This window comes from Leiobunum rupestre, chromosome 8 (genome assembly GCF_980474605.1).
Source record: "Leiobunum rupestre chromosome 8, qqLeiRupe1.1.hap1, whole genome shotgun sequence".
NCBI lineage: Eukaryota > Metazoa > Arthropoda > Arachnida > Opiliones > Sclerosomatidae > Leiobunum > Leiobunum rupestre.
Genome location: NC_143391.1, coordinates 55,432,248 through 55,449,106, shown reverse-complemented (window position 1 = coordinate 55,449,106; position 16,859 = coordinate 55,432,248). Strand labels below are relative to the sequence as shown.

Here is a 16,859-nt window from a genome sequence, read left to right as displayed (position 1 = left end):
GCAATGCCCATCCTAATAACTACATCAAGTTTCAAAGTTATACCTCAAATCGCACACGAATAGCGTTAGCCATACACGGCTCCTTTAAGTAAGTGTCAAACTTATTTGTTACTTCTGGCCAAAACATGGCTTCAATAAGTAAGTGTCACACTTATTTGTTACTTCTGGCCATATACGGCTCCGTTAAGAAAGTGTCACACTTATTTGCTACTTCTGGCCATACACGGCTTCGATAAGTAAGTTACGCACTCTGCGTAAGGTAAAGACAAACGCCAGCGGGAATGTGGTTTAAGTGGCGCCCAACTTTAAAAAAAGTGTCTAAGGGGGTCGGATAGAAAGGGGTGGAAAATCGCCGCTAACTACTTTTAACGCGCGGATCTTGGTTGTGCAGATAGTGGAAAGCTATAGAGTATTCTTAGAAAAAAAGGCCTGGTTATGTCACCCCGGCCCTAAATGAGTTAGAGTGTGCAATAACTGGTGGTTTTACCGGGGAGTCGGGGTCCGGCTCTTGTGACCAATAAGGGCGGTGGCGCACTGGGAGATGTTAGCTCTGATCAAATGGTCCTATCTCCACCTCCGACTTCGGTCAGGTTTGGGCTGGATACTGAGCTTCGGCTCAGGCTAACGGAGAGGGTCCGTGATGCACGAAAATAGTTGAGCAATATTTCAGGCAATGTATAACACGTTTATTTATACATTATTGATAATTTTTAATTAAATACTTTTATATTACAAAAAGTAATTAATGGTATGTTTTATTTAAAGAGTCATAAAGATTGTATTTATGTATACTTAAAGACTCGATTTTTAATTTAGTTTAAATTTAGTCGCAAGAAATTTATTAATATTATTAGATTTAAATATTTGCGCCAAAAGCGAAAGCACTGTTAATTCATTAAGTAATTGGAAATTAATGTACGAACCAATGAACTTGAATATTAAGAACTAAATAAACCCATCTTATCTCCGCAACAGAGTTTAAACTTTTATGAAGCTAGTTTGCATACATACACAGATAAAATATTATGATTTATTTACTATTCGCCTCCCAAAAGTTGCAACCATCAAAATTAGTTCTAATGATTAATCCTAAAAACATAACACTAAGCACTATATTCTGCTACCAAAATTCATAATTATAAATAATATTGAGAGTTTTTGCCCTTCGGTTAGAGTGCGAACGGTTGATTCTTGTGTTCTCCTAGCGGCGAATTATAATAATCAGCTAGGCTATTACCCAAGGCACCACCATAGGCCTAAGTCATCCAGCGACTTTTAAAGACATTAATTCAGGTGGCCGGGTTACAATGCGTAGGAGGGTGGTGGCAAGCCCTGCACGCTGCTGAAGACGCGAAAAAATTGTTTTGCACGCGCGTTGCGTTCCAGTTATATTAGCCTAAATTGCGCGATTTAAAAAGTTAGGATAGTTCGCAAATCGCTCATACGGGGCTAGGGGCGCTGGCGGCAGCCCCTAAGATGGCGGCGACAATTCAAACCCAAACACCTGGCGTTATTTTTCGTTTCAACTTTTTGGGTCAAAAGCTATATTTTCAAGACAAAAAAGGTACGTGTTAGTATATTGAACGTCTTGTTAATCTTTTGATACGGAAATAAGGCCATATTTGGAAAAGCTTGGCCGTTCCCCTTTAACCTCAACAACCTAACTGCAGATTTGCTGGAGTGTGAAATGAGGATTTAAAATAAGGTCCCTGCCCTCAAAGTAAACATTTACATTTAACATCGAGCTCGCTTAGTTGCTGGATTGAGCGGCAAAACGAGCTTCTAAACTCCCTTTAAGCCCTACCCAATGCTTACCTTTTTAAACAAAGTCTAGAATTAGAAAAATAAATTTTTGTATCATGCCACAGACACTGTGTCTAACTTTGTTTGGGTGGTTTCACGCTCTGGAAAATTCAATATAAATGAAGCTTGGATGCCTGAACTAGGCCCAAGAAGATAAAAATGTAATATAATGATTAAAAATTGAAGATAAATGACCGTAACCTCTCCGAATCGATAACGATTAGGATAATAGAATGTAACTTTAAACGGAGAGCGCGCTCGTTTCCGAAATGAAATCGATGCGGATAGTAAAACTGAACCATATTCGAAGGGAAAAGATTTCTACTTTTAACAACCACAGGGTGACCTGGGAAAGGGTTTGAATTTTTTTAGATAAAATGGGAATTTTAGAGGGGAATTATAGGAAAATATATGACATTAAATAGGCGAATTATAGGAAAATATATGACATTAAATAGGCGAATTATAGGAAAATATATGACATTAAATAGGCGAATTATAGGAAAATATATGACATTAAATAGGCGAATTATAGGAAAATATATGACATTAAATAGGCGAATTATAGGAAAATATTGGACACTAAATAGGATAATTATAGGAAAATATCGGAATTTAAATAGGAGAAATAAAGGAAAATATAGGAATTTAAATAGGCGAATTATAGGAAAATATATGACATTAAATAGGCGAATTATAGGAAAATATATGACATTAAATAGGCGAATTGTAGGAAAATATTAGACACTAAATAGGATAATTATAGGAAAATATCGGAATTTAAATAGGATAAATAAAGGAAAATATAGGAATTTAAATAGGCGAATTATAGGAAAATATGACATTAAATAGGCGAATTATAGGAAAATATATGACATTAAACAGGCGAATTATAGGAAAATATTGGACACTAAATAGGATAATTATAGGAAAATATCGGAATTTAAATAGGAGAAATAAAGGAAAATATAGGAATTTAAATAGGCGAATTATAGGAAAATATGACATTAAATAGGCGAATTATAGGAAAATATATGACATTAAACAGGCTAATTATAGGAAAATATAGGACACTAAATAGGATAATTATAGGAAAATATCGGAATTTAAATAGGAGAAATAAATCAAAATATAGGAGGGGTTAGAACAATGAGTAAAAACAACGATATTTAAAAGTGCACAAAAATTTGTTTATTGGAAGAATACATTTTTGTGCACTTTTAAATATTGTTGTTTTTACTCATTGTTCTAACTTATAACTTGTGCAAGTCGCTAAATAATATTAAATAAAAGAAAATATAGGAATTTAAATAGGCGAATTATAGGAAAATTTCGGAATTTCAAAAGGCGAATTATAGGAAAATATAGGACACTAAATAGGAGAATTATAGGAAAATATGGGAATTTATATAGGATAATTATGGGAAATATAGGAATTTAAATGGGCGAATTATAGGAAAATATAGGACACTAAATAGGAGAATTATAGGAAAATATGGGAATTTATATAGGATAATTATGGGAAATATAGGAATTTAAATGGGCGAATTATAGGAAAATATAGGACACTAAATAGGAGAATTATAGGAAAATATAGGAATTTATATAGGATAATTATGGGAAATATAGGAATTTAAATGGGCGAATTATAGGAAAATATAGGACACTAAATAGGAGAATTATAGGAAAATATGGGAATTTATATAGGATAATTATGGGAAATATAGGAATTTAAATGGGCGAATTATAGGAAAATATAGGACACTAAATAGGAGAATTATAGGAAAATATAGGAATTTATATAGGATAATTATGGGAAATATAGGAATTTAAATGGGCGAATTATAGGAAAATATAGGACACTAAATAGGAGAATTATAGGAAAATATGGGAATTTATATAGGATAATTATGGGAAATATAGGAATTTAAATGGGCGAATTATAGGAAAATATAGGACACTAAATAGGAGAATTATAGGAAAATATAGGAATTTATATAGGATAATTATGGGAAATATAGGAATTTAAATGGGCGAATTATAGGAAAATATAGGACACTAAATAGGAGAATTATAGGAAAATATGGGAATTTATATAGGATAATTATGGGAAATATAGGAATTTAAATGGGCGAATTATAGGAAAATATAGGACACTAAATAGGAGAATTATAGGAAAATATAGGAATTTATATAGGATAATTATGGGAAATATAGGAATTTAAATGGGCGAATTATAGGAAAATATAGGACACTAAATAGGAGAATTATAGGAAAATATGGGAATTTATATAGGATAATTATGGGAAATATAGGAATTTAAATGGGCGAATTATAGGAAAATATAGGACACTAAATAGGAGAATTATAGGAAAATATGGGAATTTATATAGGATAATTATGGGAAATATAGGAATTTAAATGGGCGAATTATAGGAAAATATAGGACACTAAATAGGAGAATTATAGGAAAATATAGGAATTTATATAGGATAATTATGGGAAATATAGGAATTTAAATGGGCGAATTATAGGAAAATATAGGACACTAAATAGGAGAATTATAGGAAAATATGGGAATTTATATAGGATAATTATGGGAAATATAGGAATTTAAATGGGCGAATTATAGGAAAATATAGGACACTAAATAGGAGAATTATAGGAAAATATAGGAATTTATATAGGATAATTATGGGAAATATAGGAATTTAAATGGGCGAATTATAGGAAAATATAGGACACTAAATAGGAGAATTATAGGAAAATATGGGAATTTATATAGGATAATTATGGGAAATATAGGAATTTAAATGGGCGAATTATAGGAAAATATAGGACACTAAATAGGAGAATTATAGGAAAATATAGGAATTTATATAGGATAATTATGGGAAATATAGGAATTTAAATGGGCGAATTATAGGAAAATATAGGACACTAAATAGGAGAATTATAGGAAAATATGGGAATTTATATAGGATAATTATGGGAAATATAGGAATTTAAATGGGCGAATTATAGGAAAATATAGGACACTAAATAGGAGAATTATAGGAAAATATAGGAATTTATATAGGATAATTATGGGAAATATAGGAATTTAAATGGGCGAATTATAGGAAAATATAGGACACTAAATAGGAGAATTATAGGAAAATATGGGAATTTATATAGGATAATTATGGTAAATATAGGACCAGGGTTGTTGATTTTTTTGATTTTTTTAAAAAAATCAAAAAATTCGATTTTTTTTATTTTAATCGGATTTTTTTGATTTTAATCGATTTTTTTATTTTTCATTAATTTTTAGGTTTTTGTCACTTTTTAAAAGCAATATATAAGCTTATTGATATAATTATTATTTTTGTATAAATAATATTCAATAGTAGACAGTTTTATCATGTCAAAAATATTTATTCTAAGAAATAAGTATGTTTGTATCACAGGAGCAACCTTGAAAAGTAAAACTACACTGTGTAAGAAATAAGGCACTATCACAGGCCAATCGCCAGTTTAAAAATTAGCTGGGACAGTTTAAAAATTAATTGCCTGGGGTGTTAGTGGCCCTGGTGACCACTTAATTAATTCAAAGTTTTTCCCTTTAAGATTTATAGTTCTTTATTTAACACTCCAAAATTTTGAAATACCCATAATAACTAACCCACCAAGCCTATGCCCTAGCACATATTGTCAAGACTCAAGAGTAGATAATTTGACCATAAATGATGAAAGCCTGATTTTGAAGGTTAAAAATGGTAAGTGGCCAGTTTTTTTAATTAAACTACCTAGGCTCTACTGGCCACAGGTCCAGTTTAAAACAATTCCTTATTTCTCAGCCTGGGAGAGTCCATTATTTTCAAGAACCAAAAATGAGGTGGGGAAGGGATCGTGATAGTGATAGGTAATAGTGTAATATTATGACAAAATTGGTCTAAAATATAATAATTCAATAGTAAATCTCTCATTTATGGAAATTTAATACCTTTTAAACAATCTTTTATAGAAACAGATTTAAATCAACAATTTTTTTAAAAAAATCATTTGATTAAAATCGCGATTTAAATCGCTGATTTAAATCAACTTGATTTAAATCAAACAAACCTGTATAGGACACTAAATAGGCGAATTATAGAAAAATATAGGACACCAAATAGGAAGATATTGGAAAAATAGAAAGGTCATTATTGCATATCGATATAATTTAAAAGTATTTGCTTTCTTGCATTGTTGGATCACTTAGCGGATTTACCAAGCGCGTACATTTCAAGATTTTGTTCGAAAATGGCAGTATTTACACTAGATGATGACACGTACAAAAAACTTCTTTCATTATCCAAAGACCGTGAAATTATAGGAAAATATAGGAAAATAGGGTAAAATAAAGGAATTTATAGGAAGGCATTAAAAATATAGGAAAATATAGTCTGGTCACCCTGCAGTTAGTAAAATCGTCAATGTTGGCTTTTCACAGCTCAAGTAACAAAAGTAATGGTTTAATAGTTTGTTTGTTATTTGTTGAAGGCAATCTCACCGACTAAAACGTCGAAATGTTTGTTTCCATCGTAGGCATGGTAGAAGTTTCAGATAAATATTTAAAAGGTAACGGAGCTAAAATTGTGGCAAACTCCTGCTATAGCGCAAATCACCGATATTTCTTTAGGCCTCACCGCAGAATGGAAAATTGTAAATTTCTACTACTTTCCAGATAGCGGCGCCACAAGTCGGTATTGACGTAACCTTCCCTGTTAAGGCATATGTAACACAATTACTCATAAGTGTGCCAGAAAGAACTTTTACTCAATGAGATCTTCCCAGTCGATGACGGTTTTATCGTCATCAAAACTAGTTCTGGCGGGGAGGGGAGGAAGTTATAACCAGTTTTGCGAGACGTTAGTCCGTATTTTCTTTGGTGGCTGTGAAACAAGGTCTCATTTAATTTTTTAGTACAGAGATGTTAAACAGACACACTTATAAGAAATTATGTTACATATGGTAATGGTTATATTTTCTTTAAATCCGGCGTTCATAATCAAGCACTATATTTTTTCACTGATAGTAATTAAAATTAATTATCAGTTACAGAAGCACGTGAAAAGTAGGTTTCTTAAATTGCACGAACCATATTTGATAAAGTTACATTTTTCAATTCTAAAATTGGCAAAAATACCTTAATTGACCAAAGTCATTATCACAATACAGTGGCGTCATCTATTTACGTTATCATGACCAACTTCCACGAGGTCCGTGCTCTGATAAGTTTCTTTTTATATGATTCCTAAGCTACCAAAAATAACTGTACATTACATGAGTGTAAAATTAATAAAATATATGAACATCTTGATTTCAATGCCTTGGTTCTCTATTTTGTTAATTTAAAAGCTTTGGATTTGGGAATCCTATCGATTAGTGATTAAATTTACCGCAATATTTTTTATACAATTCGAAATCACGGCCAAACCTAGTACATGAGAAGTAATGTACATCAAAATATAAAAACTTAATTATCTCTAATTTAAAAATATGGCATTTACTAGGTTTTGTCATGGGGCCGCCTAAATTGTACTATTGACACTATTTAAACGTCCCTTCATTACATTATTTCAGCGTTATGCTTTGCACTAACGGAGCAACTCGAGCGTCATCTACGATCAGCAAAACCTGCTTGCACATAAACTATCACAATAAATACTTAATGTCGTATTAGTTTCGAGTCGAGTACTCGAATCGAAAGCCATTAGAGGAGAGACTCGAAACAGAGTTTGAAATTTGAGCCAAGGCTTATTTTTCGAGTACTCGATAAGCTTATTTAAAACCAGTCCCAACTCGCGAGTTTTCCAAATGAACTCGAAAATCTTGAGTTTTAAAAATTAGCTCAAAACTCGCGAGTTTTCAGAATAAACTTGAAAAATATTAGAGTTTATTTTGAAAAAGGTATGAAACTACAAATATAAAACTTTGTAACGCCTAAGCTATTGGTTGAAGATAAAATGTAGATTCTTCCTGATTGGATAGAATTTCTAAGTGTGTAGATGTACAAAACGAAAATAAAACTAAAACCATAATGTAGACTGCACTGTACTTTTAGATGTGGCTAACTTCTTCAGTCGTTAGTTCAGGCCTTTGTTTTCGGTTTTCAATTATTGCAAAATGACTTCAAAGAAACGTAACACCCATTATTCTTTTCGGAGACCAGTGATATCGAAAAGAAAAATTCTTTTCTTTGAGTAAAGAAGTCTGAATAAAAGAATTTTGATAGTGTAGAGAATCGAGTACTTAAAAGTAAGACTAAATCATCGAGTACTCGAAACCTAAGCCTAAATCATCGAGTACTCGAAACCTAAGCCTAAATCATCGAGTACTCGAAACCTAAGCCTAAATCATCGAGTACTCGGAACCTAAGCCTAAATCATCGAGTACTCGGAACCTAAGCCTAAATCATCGAGTACTCGAAACCTAAGCCTAACTCATCGAGTACTCGAAACCTAAGCCTAAATCATCGAGTACTCGAAACCTAAGCCTAAATCATCGAGTACTCGGAACCTAAGCCTAAATCATCGAGTACTCGGAACCTAAGCCTAAATCATCGAGTACTCGGAACCTAAGCCTAACTCATCGAGTACTCGGAACCTAAGCCTAACTCATCGAGTACTCGGAACCTAAGCCTAAATCATCCGAGTACTCGAAACCTAAGCCTAAATCATCCGAGTACTCGAAACCTAAGCCTAAATCATCGAGTACTCGAAACCTAAGCCTAAATCATCGGGTACTCGAAACCCCCTTTTAAGCTAAGCCTAAATACTCGAAAACTCGAAAAAAAATTGAAACTCGACTCGAAACTCGATATTAAAAAATTTTGAAATAATTTATATAAATATGAAATATAAACAGTTATATAAATTGTAGGATATTTTATAGCATCATTATATAATTATAGTATTTTGAAGGATCATTATATAATTATAAGATTTTATAGGATCGTTATATAATTAAAGGATTTAAATGATCATTATATAATTAAAGGATTTAAAGGATCATTATGTTATTATAGGATTTAAAGGATCATTATGTTATTATAGGATTTAAAGGATCATTATGTTATTATAGGATTTAAAGGATCATTATGTTATTATAGGATTTAAAGGATCATTATGTTATTATAGGATTTTATTTGATCGTTATGTTATTATAGGATTTAAAGGATCATTATGTTATTATAGGATTTAAAGGATCATTATGTTATTATAGGATTTTATTTGATCATTTGAAAACTATATGGTTTTACGCGACCACTTCAGATTTTTAGGATTTTAAATGACAATTTTAAAACAACGTTTTTAAAGGATAATTTTAAAATTATAGGATTAAAAAGGATAGGTTGAAAAAGATAGGATTTTATAGGATCATTTGCAAACTATAGGATTTTATAGGATCATTTGCAAACTATAGGATTTTATAGGATCATTTGCAAACTATAGGATTTTATAGGATCATTTGCAAACTATAGGATTTGAAAGGATCATTTGAAGAATATAGGAATTAAAGGATAAATTGAAAACTATGGTATTTTATAGAAGCATTTGAAAACGATAGGATTATATATGATCATTCAAAACTATAGGATTTTATAGGATCATTTAAACTATTGGATTTTACACGATCAATTCCGATGTTTAGGATTTTACGGGACTCATTCAGATTTAAAGGATTTTCCGGGACCAATTGTTTTTTTAGGATTTTACGGGAATAATTGAAATTTTTTGGATTTTACGGGACTAATTAAAAGGTTTTGGATTTTACGGGACTAATTTAAATTTTTTGGATTTTACGGGACTAATTGAAGTTTTTTGGATTTTACGGGACTAATTGAAATTTTTTGGATTTTACGGGACTAATTGAAATTTTTTGGATTTTACGGGACTAATTGAAATTTTTTGGATTTTACGGGACTAATTGAAATTTTTTGGATTTTACGGGACTCATTCAGATTTATTAGGATTTTACGGGACTAATTGAAATTTTTAGGATTTAACGGAGTTTATTGAGATTTTAAGGATTTTACGGGACTCATTCAGATTTATTAGGATTTTACGGGACTAATTGAAATTTTTAGGATTTAACGGAATCAATTGAGATTTTAAGGATTTTACGGGACTTATTGAAATTTTTTGGATTTTACGAGACTAATTCAGATTTTAAGGAATTTACGGGACTAATTCAGAGCTCCAGGATTTTACGGGGCCAATTCTGGTTTCTAGGATTTGACGAATCCAATTTTGACGGACCAATTCAGAATTATTGGATATAAAAGGAAATGCACGATCGTTCGCTGTTTCGTCCAACGCGGTTTCACCTGTAAGAGTAAATGTCGCCGGGAAGGTGAACCGCCGAGTACTTTCATCCAGGCCGTATCGATTTCCTCGAGAGCACTGTGCGGTTAGAGTCCCCTACGAGCGGGCTTCTCCTCGATGGCGCAAATTTTAAAATCATTATCAATTCCTCTCCGCGAAATGGTTTGAAAAGATATCGAAACAAAAGCCAATCGATAACGAAGGAGAACAATGGAAGCCCCGATAAGCGCCGATTCGAGGATGCACGCGCGGATAACCCAAGGATCGTATTTGCTACGTTCAAAAATGAGAAATCGATAACTTCTCATGGAAATGATGTTTTACTCAATTTTTGAAAAGGAAATGTAATTAATTTTATTTCTGCATTGAAATAGCGTTGAATTATGCAAATTTTTGCGTTTTCTCTGATTAATTTAATTATTGTACTCGTATTAAAAAAAAGTCGTTGAAACGCGTAGATTTAAAATCTTTAATTAGTTCGAAACGTTTTTGTAGATACTTAGTATTAACTCAAATACGAAGTCAAAGTTTTTTGCATTTAAATTCCCAGACTTTTTCTCATCTGTTTTAAGCCAAAATTTTGATAATTTAACTAAATTTTAGTGATATGTTTATAAATTAAGTTTCTTTATTTTAAATACCCTGAGTCTCTTAACCTGCGACAAAAACAGCCCTTTTTTTGGAAAGAAGACATTGCTAATAATCGGTGGCCAATAGTAGAAATAATCGGTGGCCAGTACTAAAAATAATCGGTGGCCAATAGTAGAAATCATCGGTGTCCAATAGTAGAAATCATCGGTGGCCAATAGTAGAAATAATCAGTGGCCAATAGTAGAAATCATCGGTGGCCAATAGTAGAAATAATCGGTGGCCAATAGTAGAAATAATCGGTGGCCAGTACTAGAAATAATCGGTGACCAATACTAGAAATAATCGGTGACCAATACTAGAAATAATCGGTGACCAATACTAGAAATAACCGGTCGCCAATACTAGAAATAACCGGTCGCCAATACTAGAAATAACCGGTCGCCAATACTAGAAATAACCGGTCGCCAATACTAGAAATAACCGGTCGCCAATACTAGAAATAATCAGTCGCCAATACTAGAAATAACCGGTCGCCAATACTAGAAATAACCGGTCGCCAATACTAGAAATAACCGGTCGCCAATACTAGAAATAACCGGTCGCCAATACTAGAAATAACCGGTCGCCAATACTAGAAATAACCGGTCGCCAATACTAGAAATAACCGGTCGCCAATACTAGAAATAACCGGTCGCCAATACTAGAAATAACCGGTCGCCAATACTATAAATAATCTGTCGCCAATACTATAAATAATCTGTCGCCAATACTATAAATAATCTGTCGCCAATACTATAAATAATCTGTCGCCAATACTATAAATAATCGGTCGCCAATACTATAAATAATCGGTCACCAATACTATATATAATCGGTCACCAATACTATATATAATCGGTCACCAATACTATAAATAATATATCGCCAATACTATAAATAATCGATCGCCAATACTAGAAATAATAGGTCGCCAATACTATAGATAATCGGTCGCCAATACTAGAAATCCGTGATCAATACTATAAATCAGTGACCAATGCTAAAAAAGCCGCATTAAATAAGTTTGGGCCTTTCGGCAATATTTTACTGCGACACAGAGAAGACCCAGCCAATTTAATCACATAAAAATTAATCAAAATAAAACTTTAAAATCCCCAATAAAACGTTTACTATCTAAAATCACTAAATTTCGTAGAACTATCATCGCAAAGAGCATATGAGAAAATATAATTGGTATTTACAGAATATGACGCAAAATGGGATAAGCGCCTCTAGCGAGACAAATACGCAACTTCAAAAAAAAACAATTATAACGCATCGGTCGACGAAGCAAAAATGCGCGCGTATTAGACCCAATTGTTTAGTCTTAAGTTCGTAGACAACGTGGTGACACTCTTTTGTGCAGAAAATTAACTTATGAAAATAGGCTTAACATGAAACACAACATTGAAAAATAAAAATAAACAGCTGCAAGTTGAACGACCGAGCTGTACGTCAAACCATACAGCAAAACATACATTTATTTTATCAAATATATGAACGTATAATACGATATTAAAAAAAATAAAATAGATAAACCAAAATATGAAGTATTTGCAATTCTCAATTGTCAGTACGAATAACGCCAAATGTGTTCACTTTCTGTAAAATGTGTCCTTCTATTAAGTACAAATAATTAAATTAAAATATTTATCGCAAGCCATTACCATTAATCAAAAAATAGTTATCTATAGCCAGTAAAATAACACCATATTTCGTACTTTTCAGTATAAGTAACTCATAAAAAAATCCGTTTCCAGTAAATTAACTCAAAACATATATCTCTAGCCAGAACAAATAACAACAAATTTCTCGTTTTCCAGTAAAATTAACGCGATTAATTTCTTCCTTGGGAGTACAAATAACGTAAAACACTAATCCATTTCTAGTTAAAATAAATGAAATATTTATATGTACATAGCAATTAATATACATAAAATATTCATCCCTAGCAGTTACAAATCAAGCAAAATATGTGTCCCATTCAATATAAATAACGTGAAATATTTGTCATGTTCTGTACAAAAGAGAGAAATCATTTCACTTACCGGTACAAATAAACCGAATTATTTATCCCCTTCCAGTACAAATAAACCGAATTATTTATCCCCTTCCAGTACAAATAAACCGAATTATTTATCCCCTTCCAGTACAAATAAAGCTAATTATTTATCCCCTTCCAGTACAAATAAATAAATGTATTTATTTATTTATTTCCATCCAGTACAAATAAAGCTAATTATTTATTTCTTTACAGTACAAATAACGCGGAATATTTACACCTAACCGGTAAAAATAACACTAAATATGTATACATTTCGAGCATAAATAACGCGAAATATTTCGTTGATTAAGCGTAATATACATTTTTAAAATGTAATAATACCATTGTCTGTAAATAAATTAAATCGGATCAAAAACACCTGCTGGAAAACAGACGCAGATGAAATTCCATACTACCCTCTATCCGAAAAAGCACGTGGTTAACTGTATCAAGGCCGTCGAGGTTTCATCTTCCCAGAGCGAGTGTATTAGGAATCCAGAGAAACGCGTCTCGCATTTTAAAAACGGCTCCCTCGTTCCGAAAAAACGCCCGCAAATAACGGAATGTGCGCTGGGAGGGGGCCACGTCGGCGAAGGGCGAAAAGGAGTTAAAAATAAGAGAGAGTCTAGACTCACCATTTTCCCAGCTCCGAAAAAAATCCGCAGCAATTGATAGAACGGTGTCTCGCGACGACAGGTCCCTGCCTGGACGACAACGACTCGCCATCGAACTCGCGCTGAATTTCCCCGTCCATGGCACACAACGGGCTTCACTCGCGGCGTGCGCGCTGTAATTTCGAGTCCCTTAGCGCACGAAGAGACGCCGAAACGCGACGCAAAACCATTTACCAACGACAATCCCGCTGAAAATCACCCGTAAAGGTTTAACGAGATTCTTCGTGTTTAGGAGGTTCAATTCGTTACCGCAAGTTCCCCTTTTTCTTCGGCTGTATTTGCGCCACTTTTAAGACTCGCCAAGGCTTAAGCCTCTCCTCGCGAACGTAAATCCCGATTTGCCTCTTTCCGGCAGAACGTCGACCAAATTTAAGCAGTGTCTACGAACCGGGTCTACGCCCACTGCCGCCGCTTATCGAACTCTACGAGCGCCGAATGAAGAGAGAGCGAGAGAGACAGGTTCACCGGGAAGAGAGTACTTCGACGGTATATTGTAGCGGCGCTCGCGGGTAGTATCGACTCGGGCCGGTGGCGGCGCGCGCGGGAAGTATCGACTCGCGCGGCCGGCGGTGGCGGCGGTGGCTCCGAGAGGATTCGTGCTGCCAGATTAGGACGCCATCTAGTAGCGGAGAATTAAAACATCGGTGAACGGAAACTTTCCAGGTATTGAAGTAGAGAGTTTCTAGGGTACGGAATAAAGCGTTAGCTGGAAAATGGGCGGTTTTAAAAGACGGGAATTTTTGTCTCTGTTAACTGTACTATAACGATTTATACGTAATTTTAATGAGTAATTTATGATAATACCACGGTACCACTTCGCTCTGATGAAACGAAACTATTATATACGTATTAATTTAATTGTCCAGAATCGCTTAAAACGAAAATGCTATAGGGGAAACTCATTGTAATTTATTTTTTTTTGAAAACTGATAATATAAAAGGGGTTGCAAACTCAGACAGATGTTTTTTAATATGTGCTTTACATGTGAATTCAATTAAAAGAATATGTATAACAATCATAAACAAAATCTTGAAATTATTTCCTTTTCAAGATTTATTTTAGTACAGAACCACCTAGTGTCTCAATAGGTCCTAAGATAATATTCGAGGGGTCGGACACTTGCCATTATTTTGTACGGGATTTCGGGATTTCGTAGAGATTTTGGCGATTTTATCATTACTTGTTGAAGTGATTTCGGGATTTCAATGTTAATTTACCATGGAGAGAGTTAGAAGATTTTGCGATTTTAGACAAAGTGTACGAGATTTTGGTAAATGTCCGACCCTCGATAATATTACTATAGGGTGTATTCTCGTGACGTCATCATCGCTGTAGTGGAAGGCTAGTGTCATCCCCCTTTCCCCCATGACTATCTACCTTAGTGCAATGGCCGCCATCTTCTCGTGAATACCACCTATTTGTTAAAATGTGATCCCCAAGGTCATTATGTTACTTATGGTAATAGTAAAGTTATGTAACGTAAGAGTTACGTCAAGACCAGAGTGTGACGTTATATTATAAAAACACGTTACAAACACATCTTTGAACGAGAGCTGAAGTAAACGGTTTTGTATCGCTTTTAAAATAATTAATACGCCACGTAATGTATGTAGCTTTAACATAAATCTATAATTATGCTTCATTAGGGTGTCAGTGAGTTAAAATAATTATCGATAGATACGTGTTAAGTGGCGTAGAACTGACGTAGTACCCAAAACGAAAATCAACTCTAGACAAATACCAAACTTTAAAACCACTTATCACGCGACGGCCGGCACGCGCTCACGGTCACTTACGGGGGAAGAATATAGTAAAAGCCTCTTTTTCGTTTAAGCTGAACGTTTCTGTTTTAACAATTAAATAATTGAATTATATTTTTCTTATTAGGCTGAACCTTCCTCTAGTGCTTAAAATAATTTTGATAATTCTAATATTAATAGTTATCGAGATATAAGGTCCTAACTAAAAGGTAGTTTGGGCACTTGCCCAACTTGTTTAGCTCCGGGGGTCCGAATTAAAACGTTATAACTTAATTTCTTTTAAATTTAAAATTGTAAAAAACATTTTAGGCACTAAACAAGAGGCTGTTCTACACTTAAATATTAATTTTATAAGTTACAATACAAAATTAAAAGAGTTCAGCTTGAAATAGCGCGAAAGAGTAGACAATGGCCACAGTAGTCTTCCCCCTTAATAGAATTATGGAAATATCATGCCCTCGATAGCCTGTTATAAATTTTTGAAAATGGAGCCCAAAAAATAAATAATTTTTCAATTAGAGTGGTTTTTCGTGATTTTCGACTTTAAATCTACACACTTTTTTAAATTAACAGCAGCTTGGTTGAAAATTATATTTTAAGTTACTACTGATCTCTGATCATTTTTGAACAACGTTTCCGGTTTCGTTAAGAAATTTTAATTTTAAGTGGGATTTCTGGCCATTTCGCGGAATCTAACATTCAACTTACGAACTTTTGTGATATTTGAATTTCGTACCAATTGATACAGGCGCCATCTAACTCAAAAAAAAACATGGCTACCTTATATCCAAAACCAGGTAACTCGAAAATTTAAGTTTGCCTAAAAATTAATTTAAATTAATAATAATTATAATAATAATAATAATAATCTGCTAATGAGTTCGCGTTTCGCTACCTTATTTCAAAAACCAGGTAACTTGGAAAATTCGAGTGGTCTAAAAATTAATTTAAAGGGAATATAACCTACACAACAATCTTTATGGAAGACCCCTTCAATTTTTCAAATGTCCCTGTACAGTGGCGCCAAACATTTTGAAAGCCAATGGCAAGAGCGACCGGAGTTGCAAAAGTTTGTGTTCCACACGAGGGGCTGATCACTCCGCGTAATCGGTGCACAGAGCCGTATCTTTGACTGTACTAATGGTCTAAAATTTATTTTAAATAAGAGTTCGTGTTTCGCTACCTTTTTTCCAAAACCATGCAGGTAAGTTGAACAATTCGGTCTTCTTAAAAATAACTAAAAAACATATGGTTTATCTAAAATCTAAATTAAATGAACGTGCTCGTGTTTCGCTGCCTAATTTCTAAAACCAGGTAACAAAAAAAAATTAAATTTCGATAAAATTCCTCTTGGGTTTATTAAGTTCAAGATGATTGAAAATTTGTTCAAATTTAATATTTAGATTATATTTAACACATTGGAGGATTGTGTGTATTTTAATGTCCAAACATCATTTTTATTGTCACTATTAGTTAAAATAATAATTTCCGTTGCGGAAGAATACAATGACATGTTTTGGGGTGGCGAAGTGGCTAGCACTTTCGCCTCGCAGCAAGAGGAGGCGGGTTTGATTCCAGCTTGTGGCCTGCAGTGTT

General features: G+C 33.3%; 1 protein-coding gene across 2 annotated transcripts in view; it reads right to left on the bottom strand.

The window, feature by feature from the left end:
• LOC149933745 (queuine/queuosine transporter SLC35F2-like) overlaps positions 1-14,020 on the bottom strand; it is a 164,982-nt gene extending 150,962 nt beyond the window's left edge. For both annotated transcript variants that reach the window (XM_090155360.1, XM_090155361.1), the window contains exon 1: positions 13,464-14,020. In XM_090155360.1, the coding sequence (XP_090011486.1) occupies positions 13,464-13,582 (119 nt within the window). In that variant the 5' untranslated portion in view covers positions 13,583-14,020. The remainder of the gene's footprint in view (positions 1-13,463) is intronic.
• Between the last annotated feature and the right edge of the window lie 2,839 nt (positions 14,021-16,859).